This window comes from Lepidochelys olivacea, assembly GCF_965140295.1.
Source record: "Lepidochelys olivacea isolate rLepOli2 genome assembly, chromosome: 3".
NCBI classification, from domain to species: domain Eukaryota; kingdom Metazoa; phylum Chordata; order Testudines; family Cheloniidae; genus Lepidochelys; species Lepidochelys olivacea.
The window spans coordinates 321,819-340,355 of NC_140413.1; the positions used below are offsets into that span (position 1 = coordinate 321,819).

General features: G+C 51.2%; 1 protein-coding gene across 5 annotated transcripts in view; it reads right to left on the reverse strand.

Moving 5' to 3' along the window:
* GCKR (glucokinase regulator) overlaps positions 1-18,140 on the reverse strand; it is a 43,864-nt gene extending 25,724 nt beyond the window's left edge. For 4 of the 5 annotated variants that reach the window (XM_084624588.1, XM_084624586.1, XM_084624587.1 and 1 more), the window contains exons 1-7: positions 16,688-16,863; positions 14,501-14,573; positions 7,985-8,140; positions 7,331-7,399; positions 5,975-6,043; positions 3,405-3,478; positions 561-627 (exon numbers count right to left, since the gene is read on the reverse strand). In XM_084624588.1, coding sequence (XP_084480714.1) covers positions 561-627; positions 3,405-3,478; positions 5,975-6,043; positions 7,331-7,399; positions 7,985-8,140; positions 14,501-14,573; positions 16,688-16,722 — 543 coding nt within the window. In that variant the 5' untranslated portion in view covers positions 16,723-16,863. Of the gene's footprint in view, positions 1-560; positions 628-3,404; positions 3,479-5,974; positions 6,044-7,330; positions 7,400-7,984; positions 8,141-14,500; positions 14,574-16,687; positions 16,864-18,012 lie in introns of those variants that run through there. The other variant, XM_084624585.1, reaches the window with a different exon arrangement.
* Between the last annotated feature and the right edge of the window lie 397 nt (positions 18,141-18,537).

Consider the following 18,537-nt stretch of genomic DNA (forward strand, 5'->3'; position numbering starts at 1 on the left):
GAACTCAGTATGGTGCGGGTGAGAGGAGGGGCTGCCCTGGCACTGCACTGGGGTGGGGAGAGGGGCTGCCCCGGCACTGGGATGAGTGGGCAAGGTGACCTTGTACTTTGCTGCCCCCTCCTCTCCCTGCCTGAGCAGTGGGAAAGAGGGAGACCCTGCCCAGGCAGAGTTGAGAGAGAGGAAGCCAGAGCTGCTCTGGCCCTTCCTCCGCTGTGCCCTGCCTCGCTGCCCCCTTGAATGCCTTTGGGGAGCAGTGGGCACTGCCCGATTTTCACCCTGTGACCTTTACTCCCATCCCTGTTTTTTTGTTTGTTGTCCCCAGTGTTCAGCTGTGGCCCCAGTTCCCTGGCCCATCCCAACGGCTAAGGAGGAGGGCCTTAGCTATGTGCGGGGCTTAGGCCCGCTGTCTCCTGGAAATCCACAGTATGCCCCCCCTGGCAATCCTCTTCCTGCCTTCCCGCCTTCCCAGAGAGACTCGGTGCATGAAACCGCCATGGGTCCTCTGAGTCACAGCTGAAGTTTTGTTTCAGTCTGTCTCCTTCCCCATCTCCAGACCTCACCTTGCTCAGCTCCTCGATCCCCAGCAGGGCGCAGTCCTCCAGTTCCTCCTGGGACACCACTAGGGATCTACATGAGGAAACAACCTTGTTCAGTTACTCACAGGTACAACCAAAACACACACACTCAGATCACAGGAACCCGCAGGCTCATGCTCCCCTTCTCAGGGCTGAACTGTCCCCCATGCACTCAGGGATGCAGGACATGTAGACTCCACAGCCTGCAGCTGGCAGACACAGGAAACCTAAGCAGCCTGTGACCGCAAATGGGCCCCGTCACTCTAGCCCAAGTGGCCTGGGCTGCCCCCGGTGCGGTGCAGTGCAGCACACATGTTGCAGCTGGTTAATCTGGAGGCCACAAACACCAGGCTCACTGCAGCCACATCCTGCACCTGGGAGAAATGGGCAGTGAGCTGGTGCTTGTGGCCTCCGGGTTAACCAGCTGCAACACAGGGGGGAAAAGGGATTTCTGGCTCCATTTGCCACCTGATAGCTAAAAGCCCCTCTTCACTGAATCTCAGAGTGGGAGCAAGACCTCCTCCTGTGCACCAGCCTCAGCTCAGTCCTATCTGAGTGAGCTCCAGCTGGCTTGGTTGCATAGATTCATTGAGGTTAATGTCAAAAGTGACCAGCATCATTAGCTCATGTAGTCTGATGTCCTGTAGAACACAGCCAATGTGTTAATAATTCCACCCAGCTACCCTTGGACTCAGCCCAGTAATTTGTGTTTTGACTAAAGCATCTTCCAGAAAGGCAGCTAGGCTTGAGCTGGAGATATCAAGAGATGCTGAATCCATCATTTCTACTGGTAGTTTGTTACAATGGTTAATCACCTGTGCCTTATTTCTAATTGGAATTTGTCTGGCTTTATCTTCCAGCCATTGGTTCTTGTTCTACTTTTCTCCACCAGATTGAAGAACTCTTTAGTACACAGTATTTGCTCCCTGTGAAGGTACTTAGACACTGGAATCAATCAGCTTTTGATCTTTTTGACTAACTAAACCAAGGGTGGACAAACTTTTTGGCCTGAGGGCCACATCAGTGAATAGAAATTGTACTGCGGGCCATGAATGCTCACAAAATTGGGGTTGAGGTGTGGGAGGGGGTGCGGTCTCTGGGGTGGGGCTGGGGATGAGGATGAGGAGTTTAAGGTGTAGGAGGGTGCTCCAGGCTGGGATCGAGGGGTTTGGAGAGTGGGAGGGGGATCAGGGCTGGGGCAGGGGATTGGGGCCCGGTGAGAGGCTCAGGGGGTGCAGGCTCCGAGCAGCGCTTATCTCAAGTGGCTCCCGGAAGCAGTGGCATGTGCCTTCTCTGGCTCCTACACGGAGGTGCGGCCAGGTGGCTCTGCACACTGCCCCATCCTCAGGCACCGCCCCTACAGCTCCCATTGGAGGGCATAGGAGCCAAAGCGGGGCCATGCCGTGGTTTCTGGGAGCTGCGTGGTGCAGCCCCCGTCCTTGTGTCCCGGCTGGAGCACCGGAACAGACCTGAGCTGCATAGCGCGGCCCCAACCCTGCGCGGCTCAGCCCCACTCCGGCCGAGGCATAGTGCGGCCCTGAACCTGTGCCCTGGCCGGAGCACTGGAGCGGGTTTGAGCAGCATGGTGTGGCCCTTGACCCAGCACACAGGCCGGAGCAGGGCCAAGCCGCATGGTGCAGTGTGGCCCCGACCCAGCGCCCAGGCCAGAGCACCAGAGCAGGGCCCAGCTGCTGGTGTGGCCTCCGACGCAGCACCCGTCTGGAGCACCAGAGTGCGGCCGAGCCGTGTGGTGCAGCCCTGACCCAGCGCCCCGGCTGGAGCGCCGGAGCAGGGCTGAGCCGCATGGTCTGGACCACAACCCTGTGCCCCGAACAGAGCACTGGAGCAGAGCTGAGCTACGTGGTGCGGCTCACAGGCTGGCTTAAAATGGCTCGCAGGCCAGCTTAAAATGGCTCGCAGGCCGGCTCCAGCCCACGGGCCGTAGTTTGCCAACCCCTGAACTAAACTGATTGAGCTTCGTAAGTCTCTCACTGTAAGTGAATTTTTCCAACCCTTGAATAATTTTTGTGGCTCTTCTCTGCACCCTCTCAAATTTTCCAACATCCTTTTAAACTGTGGATACCAAAACTGGATACAGTATTCCAGTATCAATCTCACCAATGTCATATACAGAGGTGAAATCATCTCCCTGCTCCTACTCACTTCTCCCCTGCTTATACATCAAATAACTGCATTCACCCTTTTGGCCAGACCATCACACTCCTCTTCAGCTGCTTGTCCAGTAGGATCACATAATCTTTGCAGAGTCACTGCTTTCCAGGATGCAGTCTCCATTCTATAGGCATGGCCTACAGTCCTCATTTCTAGCTGTAGGCATTTGGCAATATTAAACCACATTTTGTTTCAAATCAGCCAGCTTACCAATTGATCCACCTTGCCCTGTATGATGCCCTGTCCTCTTCGTAGTTTACTTTGACAATCTGTGTGTCATCCATGAGTTTATATTTAATTCCAGATCATTGATTAAAGGGTTGAATAGCATCAGGCCCAGTACCAGTGAATTCCATTAGAAACACCCCCATTAGATTATCATTCCCTATTGACAACTGCTAACCAGAGACCCACATGCGCTCGACCCCACACGCGCTCGACCCCACACATACAGTACTGGTCTATAAACGGTGCACTGGAGCACTCTCTGCCATCCCCTGCTTGGCCAGGCAGAGGGGGAGGCAAGATGCTACCCACTAGGGTCTCAGATGGGACAAATGTCGGTGTCTGGCTGGGAGACAGCCAGAGCCACAGCCGGAAGCAAAGGCCATTATCTGCTCAGCCAGGCTGAGTGCAAACACATGCTCTCCCCCTTACCTGTCTCCCCCAGCAATGATGTACGTGTAACGGGGCAGCTGACCTAGACCCTTCAGCAGCTTGTTAAAGGAAACCTGGGAAGAGAGAGAGAGAGGAGAGAGGCACAAAAACAGGCAGGCCATGCACCCCAGCAACCTGTCTATAAATTAACCATCCTAGGAACCACCCAGCCCATGCAGGCCAGGGAGCTACAACATACTGTGAAGAGAAGACAAAGCCAGAGGCAGCAGCAGACCCCTTTCCCCAGTGACATACACAACAGGAGGCCCCCTAAGCCAGCACTGCTGTATCTGCCCTGTAGAGCCCACCTCTAACAGGAAACTACTGGTCCTCGCCCCAAGGTTTCCAGTCCAGGCATGAGCTCCAGTGCACAATTATTTCTGCCAGGGGCTTGGGGCTGGCCCCATAACACAAGCAGAAACAGGTATTATAAGTGGGAAATCGAACCCAAGAGGAGCACCCGCACCCACCCCATCCCAGGCAGCCAGAACTGACCCAGAGAGTTCATGGCAATTTGTGATTGCAACCCATTGCACCCTTTCTGCCTGCTGCCATGGCACCCTGGGGCGCCCCTGTGCTGCTTACAGCACCCTGCAACCTCAAGCCCTCCTCACCCATGCAGCCCATGGCACTGTGTTCTCTCCCCTCATGGTTCAAGGCCTGGGGCGTGCTGAGCACCTGCAGGAAAGCTGAGGGGCCAGGGAGAGCTAAGTGTCTTGATGTGGCGAACCGGGGAAGTCCCGGATGACTGGAAAAAGGCTAATGTAGTGCCAATCTTTAAAAAAGGGAAGAAGGAAGATCCTGGGAACTACAGGCCAGTCAGCCTCACCTCAGTCCCTGGAAAAATCATGGAGCAGGTCCTCAAAGAATCAATCCTGAAGCACTTGCATGAGAGGAAAGTGATCAGGAACAGCCAGCATGGATTCACCAAGGGAAGGTCATGCCTGACTAATCTAATCGCCTTTTATGATGAGATTACTGGTTCTGTGGATGAAGGGAAAGCAGTGGATGTATTGTTTCTTGACTTTAGCAAAGCTTTTGACACGGTCTCCCATAGTATTCTTGTCAGCAAGTTAAGGAAGTATGGGCTGGATGAATGCACTATAAGGTGGGTAGAAAGCTGGCTAAATTGTCGGGCTCAACGGGTAGTGATCAATGGCTCCATGTCTAGTTGGCAGCCGGTATCAAGTGGAGTGCCCCAAGGGTCGGTCCTGGGGCCGGTTTTATTCAATATCTTCATAAATGATCTGGAGGATGGTGTGGATTGCACTCTCAGCAAATTTGCGGATGATACTAAACTGGGAGGAGTGGTAGATACGCTGGAGGGGAGGGATAGGATACAGAAGGACCTAGACCAATTGGAAGATTGGGCCAAAAGGAATCTGATGAGGTTCAATAAGGATAAGTGCAGGGTCCTGCACTTAGGACGGAAGAACCCAATGCACAGCTACAGACTAGGGACCGAATGGCTAGGCAGTAGTTCTGCGGAAAAGGACCTAGGGGTGACAGTGGACGAGAAGCTGGATATGAGTCAGCAGTGTGCCCTTGTTGCCAAGAAGGCCAATGGCATTTTGGGATGTATAAGTAGGGGCATAGCGAGCAGATCGAGGGACGTGATCGTTCCCCTCTATTCGACATGGGTGAGGCCTCATCTGGAGTACTGTGTCCAGTTTTGGGCCCCACACTTCAAGAAGGATGTGGATAAATTGGAGAGAGTCCAGCGAAGGGCAACAAAAATGATTAGGGGACTGGAACGCATGAGTTATGAGGAGAGGCTGAGGGAGCTGGGATTGTTTAGCCTGCAGAAGAGAAGAATGAGGGGGGATTTGATAGCTGCTTTCAACTACCTGAAAGGGGGTTCCGAAGAGGATGGCTCTAGACTGTTCTCAATGGTAGCAGATGACAGAACGAGGAGTAATGGTCTCAAGTTGCAGTGGGGGAGGTTTAGATTGGATATTAGGAAAAACTTTTTCACTAAGAGGGTGGTGAAACACTGCAATGCGTTACCTAGGGAAGTGGTAGAATCTCCTTCCTTAGAGGTTTTTAAGGTCAGGCTTGACAAAGCCCTGGCTGGGATGATTTAACTGGGAATTGGTCCTGCTTTGAGCAGGGGGTTGGACTAGATGACCTTCTGGGGTCCCTTCCAACCCTGATATTCTATGATTCTATGATGGGTCCGGGAGAACCTGAGCATCTTTGTGGGAGCTGGGGAGGGGGAGGGGGCAGAGTGTCTCCACTGAGGCCAGTGCGGCTGGGGGGTTGAGCATCTCCAGGGATCCCAAGAGGGATGTGCCTCACTGGGAGACCATGGGGGCACAGTGTGCTTGGGAAATGGAGAGGGATGCTGAGCCCCTCTGGGGTGGGGTTAGGGAGGCTGAGCTGCACTGGGTAGCCAGGGGCGTTGCTGGAGAATGTAGGGGGCTGAGTATCTCCAAGTAGGCTGTGTCCTTAGGAGGTTGGTGTGCATCATTGGGAGGATGGGGTGTGCTGAGCATATCCCGGGTGTTCCCCAGGGCTGGGATTCTGCACCAGCACACTGTGGAGATGAGGAGGAAGCAGGAGCAACTCACGGCTATAAGGAAGGCCAGCCTGCCCGAGGTGCCCCCGCCGCTCAGCACGATAAGGGTGTTGTCTGGGTCCTGCAGAACCAATGGAGACAGGTGACTGTCCTGCGGAGCTGGGCCCATCTCCCCAGCCAGAGGCAGGAGTCCCACAGCTGCTCAGAGCAGACAGAGGCCACGGTCGCTTGCACTGAGGACTGTGGCAGCCTTTGATAACAACATTCAGGATCCCCAGTGGCTCTTAGACCAGGAGTGTTTTTCCCTTTCATATCAGCCTTCCCTGTGAGACCTGGGCCTTGGCCCCCTCCCAGCCACACTCTGCAACACGCTCACTCAAAGCTGCAACTTGTGCAGAACATGGCTGCCTGCTCCGGGAGTCCCAGACCTGGCCTGGACCACAGGCCCAGATGCCTGCCTTGAGGGATCCCATCAGCTGGCTGCTGTGCGAACACATGGACTCCAGAATCTGGGGTAAGAGCCCCCAGACCCTGCTGCCTCTCCAGCACGTCCTTGAGGAATAGGGAGTGGGCTCTGTGATGGCAGCGCATTCACTGTGGTGAGACACCTCTTCCTTTATCATGCCATGGCCCTGATATGGCCCAAGGCTGGTCTGTCCCCAGCTCCCCTGGCTCTGCGAGAGGGAAGGAACCCAGGATGGGGCAGGCCTGGTCCTGTCCAGTGTGGAACTCCAAGAACCACTGAGCCATGGCTCCCCAGACATGCTGATGATGTCACTAAGGACAGCAAAGAGGGCTGATTGAGCATCTCCTGTACGATGTCCAAAGGGTACAGTACCTTTCAGAGCTGACAAAGGGGTACAGTACCTTTCAGAGCTCCATTCCTGTACTGTATCATGCTGCACCTCACCACACTGTACCATGCTGCTCCATACCTCACCTCACTGCACCATGCTGCTCCATACCTCACTGCACCACACCTCACCTCGCTGCACCACACCTTGGTGTACCATGCTGCAACACACCCCACTGCACCTCACCTCTCTGTATCATGTTGCTCCATACCACACTGCATCTAGCTGCACACCTCACTGCACATCACCTCACTGTACCATGCTGCTCCATAGCACACTATGTCTCACCTCATTGCACCACACTTTACCTCATTCCACTGCACTGCACCTCACCTCATAGGAACCACATTGCATTTCACCATGTCATGCCACACTACACTGCATTTCACCATACCACATCCTACTGCATTGCTTCATGCCAAACTGCAGCATACTGCATCACAAGCACGTCCTACCATACCGTACCACACCACATTTCTCTGCACCATACTGCAGTGTGCCGTACCATACCACACCCCACCCACTGCCCCACAGTGCACTGCACTACAATGTACCTTCAGGACTTCCTGCACTTTATTGATAATGTCAATCATGGTCTTCAGCACTGACTCACTGTACAGTCTCTGAGAAGAAAGTGAGAAGATTAGGGCTTTGTGATGTTATCTCCCAACCAGCCCATAGATCGTGAGGGAGAGGTCAGGGCTCTGTGGGGTTACTCACCCCAGCGGGACCCATACTCCATGGGGTGGCTCAGTGGCCTATGAGGTAACCCCCTCACTCCAAAGCTCAGGGCTCCGCGGGTTTACTGCCCCACCCACCCATATATACACACACACCAGAAATAGTATGAAAAGGCAGACTATTAACATCATCTGAATACAGGGTTCAGGGTGAGGGCCTGACTGGTCGTCTGCTGGGCTCTGAATGACTGAACTGGGGTTCCCTCATGTGTCATCTCTTTCCTTACAATCAACAAGCTCTCGGTGATGAGGGCAAGGCCAGTGGGAGCAAGAGATAGAGCCTTCTCAGGGGCCAGCCTGATGGCTTTTCAATGCCCTCCAACACAAAGGGAAAACTATCACAAATCTCAGCACCTCCAGGACTCAACGCCAGGCCTACCACTTCCCTAGGCTCTCCCACAGCTCTACAACCAATGTGGCTATGGCAAGGGGATCTCAACACACAGGCAGGCAAGGCAGAGAACTTACCGTATAGTTGAGCAGAGCTTCGTCCTCCTCCTGGAATATCTCTGCATCACATTCCTTCAGAAGCTGGACAATCTGCACAGGGTCAGCCTTATCCAGCTCCCTGGTGATGGGGTTTGACTTCTCACTGATGGGCAGGGTTGCCTCGTACCCCGCCAGCTGAAAGCCAATGCACACAGGATGCAGAGTCTCCCCAGGGCAGAGCAGGACTGGGTCCCAGTGCTAGAATGGCTCCCACAGCCTCTAAATATACTAGTCCAACTGTGCGCATTTAGCCTGGGACAGAAAGCCCCTCCACTGCAACCCTCCACCCCTTCCTCCTCCGCTCACCAGATGGGCTTATTTAAGTTCTTTCATTGTTGTTATTGTTACTTTCTATTATGGCTGCTCCTAGGAACCCGACCGGTGATCAGGGCGCCATGGTGTTTGGTGCTGTACACATGCTCCCTACCCAGGGATCATCCAGTCTTGGGTCAGAAAGGGCACATTAGGAGAACAAAACAGAGCAACAAAGAGGGCTAGAGATGAGGAAACAAAACATTTGGCAAGGGCACAGCAACCTCAGCATTAACTTGCCTTTGGGTTTCTAAACCTGCTGCACTTGAGATTGAGCCTCAATGGAGAAGATTTGGGAACAAACCGATTAAACAAACAGCAATAAGTCACCAGGACCAGATGGGATTCACCCAAGAATTCTAAAGGAACTCACGTATGAAATTGAAGAACTCCTAACTGTGGTATGTAACCTATTGCTTAAATCAGCCTCTGCACCACGTGACTGGAGGGTAGCTAATGTAATGCAGATTTTTTTTAAAGGATCCAGCGGCAATCCTGGCAATTACAGGCTAGTAAGCATAACTTCAGTACCAGGAAAGTTGGTTGACACTATAGTAAGGAACAGAATTATCAGACACAGAGATGAACACAATATATTGGGGACGAGCTGCTGCTGCTGCTTGCCAGGAGCTAGGATTTGCGATGTGACGGAGAGACTGCCGAGACTCATCAAGCCCTCAGATCGCTGCCCCTTCCTGCTTCTCCACGTGGGCACCAATGACACTGCCAAGAATGACCTTGAGCGGATCACTGTGGACTACGTGGCTCTGGGAAGAAGGATAAAGGAGTTTGAGGCGCAAGTGGTGTTCTCGTCCATCCTCCCCGTGGAAGGAAAAGGCCTGGGTAGAGACCGTCGAATGGTGGAAGTCAACGAATGGCTATGCAGGTGGTGTCGGAGAGAAGGCTTTGGATTCTTTGACCATGGGATGGTGTTCCAAGAAGGAGGAGTGCTAGGCAGAGACGGGCTCCACCTAACGAAGAGAGGGAAGAGCATCTTCGCAAGCAGGCTGGCTAACCTAGTGAGGAGGGCTTTAAACTAGGTTCACTGGGGGAAGGAGACCAAAGCCCTGAGGTAAGTGAGGAAGTGGGATACCGGGAGGAAGCACGAGCAGGAGTGCACGAGAGGGGAGGGCTCCTGCCTCATACTGAGAAAGGAGGGGCGATCAGCGGGTTATCTCAAGTGCCTATACACAAATGCAAGAAGCCTGGGAAACAAGCAGGGAGAACTGGAAGTCCTGGCAAAGTCAAGGAATTATGATGTGATTGGAATAACAGAGACTTGGTGGGATAACTCACATGACTGGAGTACTGTCATGGATGGATATAAGCTGTTTAGGAAGGACAGGCAGGGCAGAAAAGGTGGGGGAGTTGCACTGTATGTAAGGGAGCAGTATGACTGCTCAGAGCTCAAGTATGAAAATGCAGAAAAACCTGAGAGTCTCTGGATTAAGCTTAGAAGTATGAGCAACAAGAGTTAGGTAGTGGTGGGAATCTGCTATAGACAACCGGACCAGGGGGATGAGGTGGAGGAGGCTTTCTTCCGGCAGCTCGCAGAAGCTACTAGATCGCATGCCCTGGTTCTCATGGGTGACTTTAATTTTCCTGATATCTGCTAGGAGAGCAATACAGCGGTGCACAGACAATCCAGGAAGTTTTTGGAAAGTGTAGGGGACGATTTCCTGGTGCAAGTGCTGGAGGAACCAACTAGGGGCAGAGCTCTTCTTGACCTGCTGCTCACAAATCAGGAAGAATTAGTAGGGGAAGCAAAAGTGGATGGGAACCTGGGAGGCAGTGGCCATGAGATGGTCGAGTTCAGGATCCTGACACAAGGAGGAAAGGAAAGCAGCAGAATATGGACCCTGGACTTCAGAAAAGCAGACTTTGACTCCCTCAGGGAACTGATGGGCAAGATCCCCTGGGAGAATAACATGAGGGGGAAAGGAGTCCAGGAGAGCTGGCTGTATTTTAAAGAATCCTTATTGAGGTTACAGGGACAAAACATCCCGACATGTAGAAAGAATAGTAAATATGGCAGGCGACCAGCTTGGCTTAACAGTGAAATCCTTGCTGCTCTTAAATACAAAAAAGAAGCTTACAAGAAGTGAAAGATTGGACAAATGACCAGGGATGAGTATAAAAATGTTGCTCAGGCTTGCAGGAGTGAAATCAGGAAGGCCAAATCACACCTGGAGTTGCAGCTAGCAAGAGATGTTAAGAGTAACAAGAAGGGTTTCTTCAGGTATGTTAGCAACAAGAAGAAAGTCAAGGAAAGTGTGGGCCCCTTATTGAATGAGGGAGGCAACCTGGTGACAGAGGATGTGGAAAAAGCTAATGTACTCAGTGCTTTTTTTGCCTCTGTCTTCACGAACAAGGTCAGCTCCCAGACTGCTGCACTGGGCAGCACAGCATGGGGAGGAGGTGACCAGCCCTCTGTGGAGAAAGAAGTGGTTCGGAACTATTTAGAAAAGCTGGACGAGCACAAGTCCACGGGGCCGGATGCACTGCATCCGAGAGTGCTAAAGGAGTTGGTGGATGTGATTGCAGAGCCATTGTCCATTATCTTTGAAAACTCATGGCGATCGGGGGAGGTCCCAGATGACTGGAAAAAGGCGAATGTAGTGCCAATCTTTAAAAAAGGGAAGAAGGAGGATCCTGGGAACTACAGGCCAGTCAGCCTGACCTCAGTCCCTGGAAAAATCATGGAGCAGGTCCTCAAGGAATCAATTCTGAAGCACTTAGAGGAGAGGAAAGTGATCAGGAACAGTCAGCATGGATTCACCAAGGGCAAGTCATGCCTGACTAATCTGATTGCCTTCTATCATGAGATAACTGGCTCTGTGGATGAAGGGAAAGCAGTGGACATGTTGTTCCTGGACTTTAGCAAAGCTTTTGACACGGTCTCCCACAGTATTCTTGCCAGCAAGTTAAAAAAGTATGGGCTGGATGAATGGACTATAAGGTGGATAGAAAGCTGGCTAGATTGTCGGGCTCAACGGGTAGTGATCAATGGCTCCATGTCTAGTTGGCAGCTGGTATCAAGTGGAGTGCCCCAAGGGTCAGTCCTGGGGCCGGTTTTGTTCAATATCTTCATAAAATGATCTGGAGGATGGCGTGGATTGCACCCTCAGCATGTTTGCAGATGACACTAAACTGGGAGGAGTGGTAGATATGCTGGAGGGGAGGGATAGGATACAGAGGGACCTAGACAAATTGGAGGATTGGGCCAAAAGAAATCTGACGAGGTTCAACAAGGACAAGTGCAGAGTCCTGCAGTTAGGATGGAACTATCCAATGCACCGCTACAGACTAGGGACCGAATGGCTTGGCAGCAGTTCTGCGGAAAAGGACCTAGGAGTTACAGTGGACGAGAAGTTGGATATGAGTCAACAGTGTGCTCTTGTTGCCAAGAAGGCCAATGGCATTTTGGGATGTATACGTAGGGGCATTGCCAGCAGATCGAGGGATGTGATCGCCCCCCTCTATTCGACATTGGTGAGGTCTCATCTGGAGTACTGTGTCCAGTTTTGGGCCCCACACTACAAGAAAGATGTGGATAAATTGGAGAGAGTCCAGCAGAGGGCAACAAAAATTATTAGGGGACTGGAACACATAACTTACGAGGAGAAGCTGAGGGAACTGGGGATGTTTTAGTCTTCAGAAGAGAAGAATAAGGGGAGATTTGATAGCTGCTTTCAACTACCTCAAAGGGAGTTCCAAAGAGGATGGATCTAGACTGTTCTCAGTGGTAGCAGATGACAGAACGAGGAGTAATGGTCTCAAGTTGCAGTGGGGGAAATTTAGGTTGGATATTAGGAAAAACTTTTTCACTAGGAGGGTGGTGAAACACTGGAATGCGTTACCTAGGGAGGTGGTGGAATCTCCTTCCTTAGAAGTTTTTAAGGTCAGGCTTGACAAAGCCCTGGCTGGGATGATTTAGTTGGGGCTTGGTCCTGCTTTGAGCAGGGGGTTGGACTAGATGACCTTCTGAGGTCCCTTCCAACCCTAATATTCTATGATTCTAAGAGCCAACTTGGCTTTTGTAAAGGGAAATCCTGCCTCACCAATCTACTAGAATTCTTTGAGAGTGTGTCAATAAGCATGGGGACAAGGGTGATCCAGTGGATATAGTGTATTTAAACTTTCAGAAAGCCTTTGACCAGGTCCTATACCAAAGGTGTTTAAGCAAAGTAATCAGTCATGAGATAAGAGGGAGGTCCTCTCATGGATCAGTAACTGGTTAAAAGATAGGAAACAAAGGCTAGGAATAAATGGTCAGTTTATACAATGAAAGAGCTAAATAGCAAGGTCCCCCAAGGATCTACACTGGGACCTGCGCTGTTCAACATATTCATAAATGATCTGGAAAAAGGGGTAAACAGTAAAATGGCAAAGTTTTTAGATGATACAAAATTACTGACAAAGCTCTGGCTGGGATGATTTAATTGGGGATTGGTCCTGCTTTGAGCAGGGGGTTGGACTAGATGACCTCCTAAGGTCCCTTCCAACCCTGATATTCTATGATTCTATGATACTGAAGAAAGTTAAGTCTAAAGCAGGCTGTGAAGAGCTACAAAGGGATCTCACAAAACTGGATGACTGGGTGACAAAATGGCAGATGCAATTCAATGTTGATAAGGGCAAAGTAATGCACACTGGAAAAAATAATCCCAACTATACATAGAAAATGAGTCTAAACTAGCTGTTACCACTCAAGAAAGAGATCTTGGAGTCATCATGGATAGTTCTCTGAAATCATCTGCTCGATGTGCAGTGGCAGTCAAAAAAGCAAACCGGATGTTAGGAGCCCTTAGAAATGGGATAGATAATAAAACAGAAAATATCAAAATGCCACTGTATAAATCCATGGTGCACCCACACCTTGAGTACTGCATGCAGTTCTGGTCATCCCATTTCAAAAAAGATATATTGGAATTGGAAAAAATACAGAGAAGTCCAACAAAATTTATTAGAGGGATGGAGCAGCTTCCGTATGAGGAGAAATTCAAAAGCCTGGGACTGTTCAGTTTAGAGAAGAGATGACGAAGGGGGGACTCAACAGAGGTCTATAAACCATGACTGGGGTGGAGACAGTGAATCAGGAAGTGTCATTTATCCTCTCACATAACACATGAACTCGGGGTCACTCAATAAAATTAACAGGCAGCAGGTTTAAAACAAACAAAAGGAAGTTCTTCACACAACACAGTCATCCTGAGGAACTTGTTGACAGGGGATGTTGTGAAGGCCAAAAGTATATGTGAGTTCAAAAAAAGAACTCAATCAGTTCCTGGGGGACAGGTCCATCAAGGGCTATTTGCCAAGATGGTCAGGGACACAACCCCATGCTCTGGGTGCTCCTCAACCTCTGACTGCCATAACCTGGGAATCGACAAGAGGGGATGCATAACTGCCTTGGTCTGTTCATTCTCTGTGAAGCATCTGGCACCAGTCACTGTCGGAAGACAGGATATTGGGCTCGATGATCATTGACCTGACTCGGTGTGGCCGTTCTTTTGTTCTTATTAGTTAGTTTAATCTCAGCTATTAGAGTTGGAGCAGAAATTACTTCAGGGAAGTTCTCTGGCCTGTGTTATACAGGAGTTCAGACTAGATCAGAGGACCCCAAACTGTAGGGCATGCCCCCCTAGGGGGGCACGGAGGAACATTGGGGGGGGCACGGCAGGGCCTGGGCCAGCCCCCATGGAAGGGAACGCCACCTAGCCCCGCTTTGCTCCCAGATCTGCTCCAGCCCCGCCCCCGGGCTTGGCCTCTGACCGTGGACCAGCCAAGGCTCTGCACCCATCCCCAGTCCTGTCCCCGTCCTCAGCCTTGGCCCCTGGTCCTGGTTCCACTACTATCCTTGGCCCCTGGCTGCAGCACCCCCCTCCCGGCTCCACTCCTGGCCCCAGACCCACCCCCAGCTGCAGCCCCAGCCTCAGTCCCTTTATCAATATCGGCATCCCCCACCCCTGGGGGCCATAGCCCTGCTCCCATTCCTGGTGCAGGCGGATGGGGGAAAGGGGTATGGGTGGGGGTGCAACCCTGAAAAGTTTGGGGACCACTGGACTAGATGATCACAATGGTCCCTTCTGGCCTCAGAGTCTGTCCTTCTGTGCTGAAGTCTGTTCCTTGCACGTCATGAACCAGAACCAGCTGAGCCACTGTGGGAAGAATCACACTCACAGACGCACACTGGCACTGCCAGGTTGCAGCTTTTCTTCCTGGTTCCCTCTCCCATGTTTCAGGGTCATAGTAACTGGAATCAGAGTAACAGCCGTGTTAGTCTGTATTTGCAAAAAGAAAAGGACGACTTGTGGCACCTTAGAGACTAACCAATTTATTTGAGCATGAGCTTTCGTGAGCTACAGCTCACTTCATCGGATGCATACTGTGGAAAATACAGAAGATGTTTTTATACACACAAACTATGAAAAAATGGGTGATTATCACTACAAAAGGTTTTCTCTCCCCGCATCCCACTCTCCTGCTGGTAATAGCTTATGTAAAAGTTCTCTCTCTCCCTACAATGTGTATGATAATCAAGGTGGGCCATTTCCAGCACAAATCCAGGGTTTAACAAGAACGTCTGAGGAAGGGGTGGGGGGTAGGAAAAAACAAGGGGAAATAGGTTACCTTGCATAATGACTTAGCCACTCCCAGTCTCTATTCAAGAATTATGTCAAGAATTATAACAGTCATAAACCAGTAAAATACTCTACTTGCGCTATATTGATGACATCTTCATCATCTGGACCCATGGAAAAGAAGCCCTTGAGGAATTCCACCATGATTTCAACAATTTCCATCCCACCATCAACCTCAGCCTGGTCCAGTCCACACAAGAGATCCACTTCCTGGACACTACAATGCTAATAAACGATGGTCACATAAACACCACCCTATACCGGAAACCTACTGACCGCTATTCCTACCTACATGCCTCCAGCTTTCACCCTGACCACACCACACGATCCATTGTCTACAGCCAAGCTCTGCGATACAACCGCATTTGCTCCAACCCCTCAGACGGAGACAAACACCTACAAGATCTCTATCAAGCATTCTTACAACTACAATACACACCTGCAGAAGTGAAGAAACAGATTGATAGAGCCAGAAGAGTTCCCAGAAGTCACCTACTACAGGACAGGCCTAACAAAGAAAATAACAGAACGCCACTAGCCGTCACCTTCAGCCCCCAACTAAAACCCCTCCAATGCATTATCAAAGATCTACAACCTATCCTGAAGGATGACCCAACACTCTCACAAATCTTGGGAGACAGGCCAGTCCTTGCCTACAGACAGCCCCCCAACCTGAAGCGAATACTCACCAGCAACCACATACCACACAACAGAACCACTAACCCAGGAACCTATCCTTGCAACAAAGCCCGTTGCCAACTGTGCCCACATATCTATTCAGGGGACACCATCACAGGGCCTAATCACATCAGCCACACTATCAGAGGCTCGTTCACCTGCACATCCGCCAATGTGATATATGCCATCATGTGCCAGCAATGCCCCTCTGCCATGTACATTGGCCAAACTGGACAGTCTCTGCGTAAAAGAATAAATGGACACAAATCAGATGTCAAGAATTATAACATTCATAAACCAGTCGGAGAACACTTCAATCTCTCTGGTCACGCGATTACAGACATGAAAGTTGCGATATTACAACAGAAAAACTTCAAATCCAGACTCCAGCGAGAAACTGTTGAATTGGAATTCATTTGCAAATTGGATACAATTAACTTAGGCTTGAATAGAGACTGGGAGTGGCTAAGTCATTATGCAAGGTAACCTATTTCCCCTTGTTTTTTCTTACCCCCCACCCCTTCCTCAGACGTTCTTGTTAAACCCTGGATTTGTGCTGGAAATGGCCCACCTTGATTATCATACACATTGTAAGGAGAGTGATCACTTTAGATAAGCTATTACCAGCAGTAGAGTGGGGTGCGGGGAGAGAAAACCTTTTGTAGTGATAATCACCCATTTTTTCATGGTTTGTGTGTATAAAAACGTCTTCTGTATTTTCCACTGAATGCATCCGATGAAGTGAGCTGCAGCTCACGAAAGCTTATGCTCAAATAAATTGGTTAGTCTCTAAGGTGCCACAAGTCCTCCTGTTCTTTTTAGTAACTGGAATGGGAATGGTTTCTTGGCAGTGGCTGCCACAGGGCAACCAGCTCATCAGGGCTGGTTTGGTTGAGGAGTGGCAGCAGGTGATGAAGAAAGCTCCTGCCCTGTCCCTGCTGGAGCAGCCAGGGCAGCACCTGGTCCCGGGGTAGTGTCCTACCTCAGTCCCGGCACAGGGGAGTTCCTGGAGACAATAACGACCCACAAGCTGCTCTGTGGTTCTTACCTCCCACTTGCCGGGATCTGGCGTCTCAATAACATGCCTGTATTTCTTTGTCCCACGCATGGTCCAGGCCCAGAACTGATGGCGATGGCTCTGAAAGAATCCGAAGGTTCCCAAACCTGTTACTCCAGTACAAACAGTCGCCTGCCTGCAGGCGGGTGAGACAAGGACTGGGTACTCACTCCTCCCCCCTCATTCCAGGCAGCGAGGTTTGTCCCAGTCTTATCAGCCCTACGCTGTAATGATTAATCTGAACAGTTACATTTCAACTGCTCCTATCACCCCATGTCCTGCTGCTGGGCAGATACCCCAGCTTATCTCTCCAGGGTCCCCACCACCCCCACCACTGATCCCAGGAGGATAAGGGCAGCTGCTTGCGCCATTTCTGCTGCACAGGCAGAACACAGAGCCCAGGCAACTGGTCAGCAGCTGTGCAGCTGCATGGCATGACAGGTGCATGTGGGCTCCTGGCCAGGGCCCGCGTGCAGGGCAAGGGACTGATCATGAGCCCAGCTCACCCTCAGAGCAGCCAGGGACGCTGCTTTCCCCAGCAATGCTGTAGGCAGCCAGAGAAAGCTTGTGCCCCCTCCCCAGGAATCAGACAGAGCAAGCATCCCTACAGCCCGTCTCTCCCCACTCACCTGCTATTCTGTATCCACCTCAGTATCCTGAGGGCCCTGTCTGCTCCACTTCAGCACCATGGAGCCAGCATCTCGGGCCCAGGAGAGATCACAGAACTGAATGGAATTGTCTCTTATGGGAGCATGGGCAGAGATGGGCAGCCCTGCCCTTGAAGGCCTGTGTTCCCACCTCCCCTGGAAGCACACACGTGGGGGAGACTGCCCTCAACTGCACCAAGTCCATACACGCTCATCTGAGATTACACTACCCTATACCAACAACTGCTGGTGGGAAATGGTGCAAAAGGGCATCACAAGAACTGACCTGCTCTAAATAAAACAGCCAAGTTAATATGAGTCAAGAATTGTGTTGAAATTTTGCTTGTTAAAAACAGGAGCTGTGTAGCCAGAGGCTAATGATCCAAAATTGATATGTCAGACATTAGGCCTAATTGGCAGCCACAGTAACGAGGGGATGGGCTGTTCCACCCAACACTCCCTCTGTGGGGCATTAAAAGAAAGAGATTTTGCAGGGAAAGTACAAAAGAATGGAGCGGCTACTAAAGAAAGCTTCACCACCATGGTGTGTGTCGTCCCCCCCACATTGTTTCCTGGGACTCTGGGCCATCATCACCCTGAGCCTGAGAAATGTCCTGGCCAGGCCAGGCCAGGCCAGGAAGAAGGAGCCCAATGACACTGCTAACCTACCAGCTCCATCTGAATCTTAACCACCGCCTGGGAGGAAAGGACTTTAACCAGCAGCAGCAGGGGCAATAACACCAGCTCCGGCCTCTCTCAGCGAACCTCTCACTCTAGGAAGGACAGCGATTGCCATCTCAGATACCATCTAAGAGCCTGTCAAGCAAGGGTTGGGTTTTCCTTCAAAACACTCTGCTCCTAAAGGAAAGGGAACAAGAAATGGTCACATGAAAGCCTTGTTTCATCGCTCACATTTCAGCTGCTTTACCTGTTTGCCTTTTTCTGTTGCTGTAACAGCAGGTGAGCATGCTGTTTAACGGGGAGTCGGCCATGGTGCTAAGCAAGCGGAGGCCTCTGCACACCAAACGCCAAGCCTTGGTTAAACCTGATTAATGTTGGGCAGTGACTGTGTTCTGTTAACAGCTTTGTCCCATTTATTCCATCTAAATTAATACTTCGCAGGCCGGAGAGGACCAGGCTGGACTGGGCAGCGCGGGCAGGGCCGGGCAGGGCCGGGCAGGGCCGGGCAGGGCC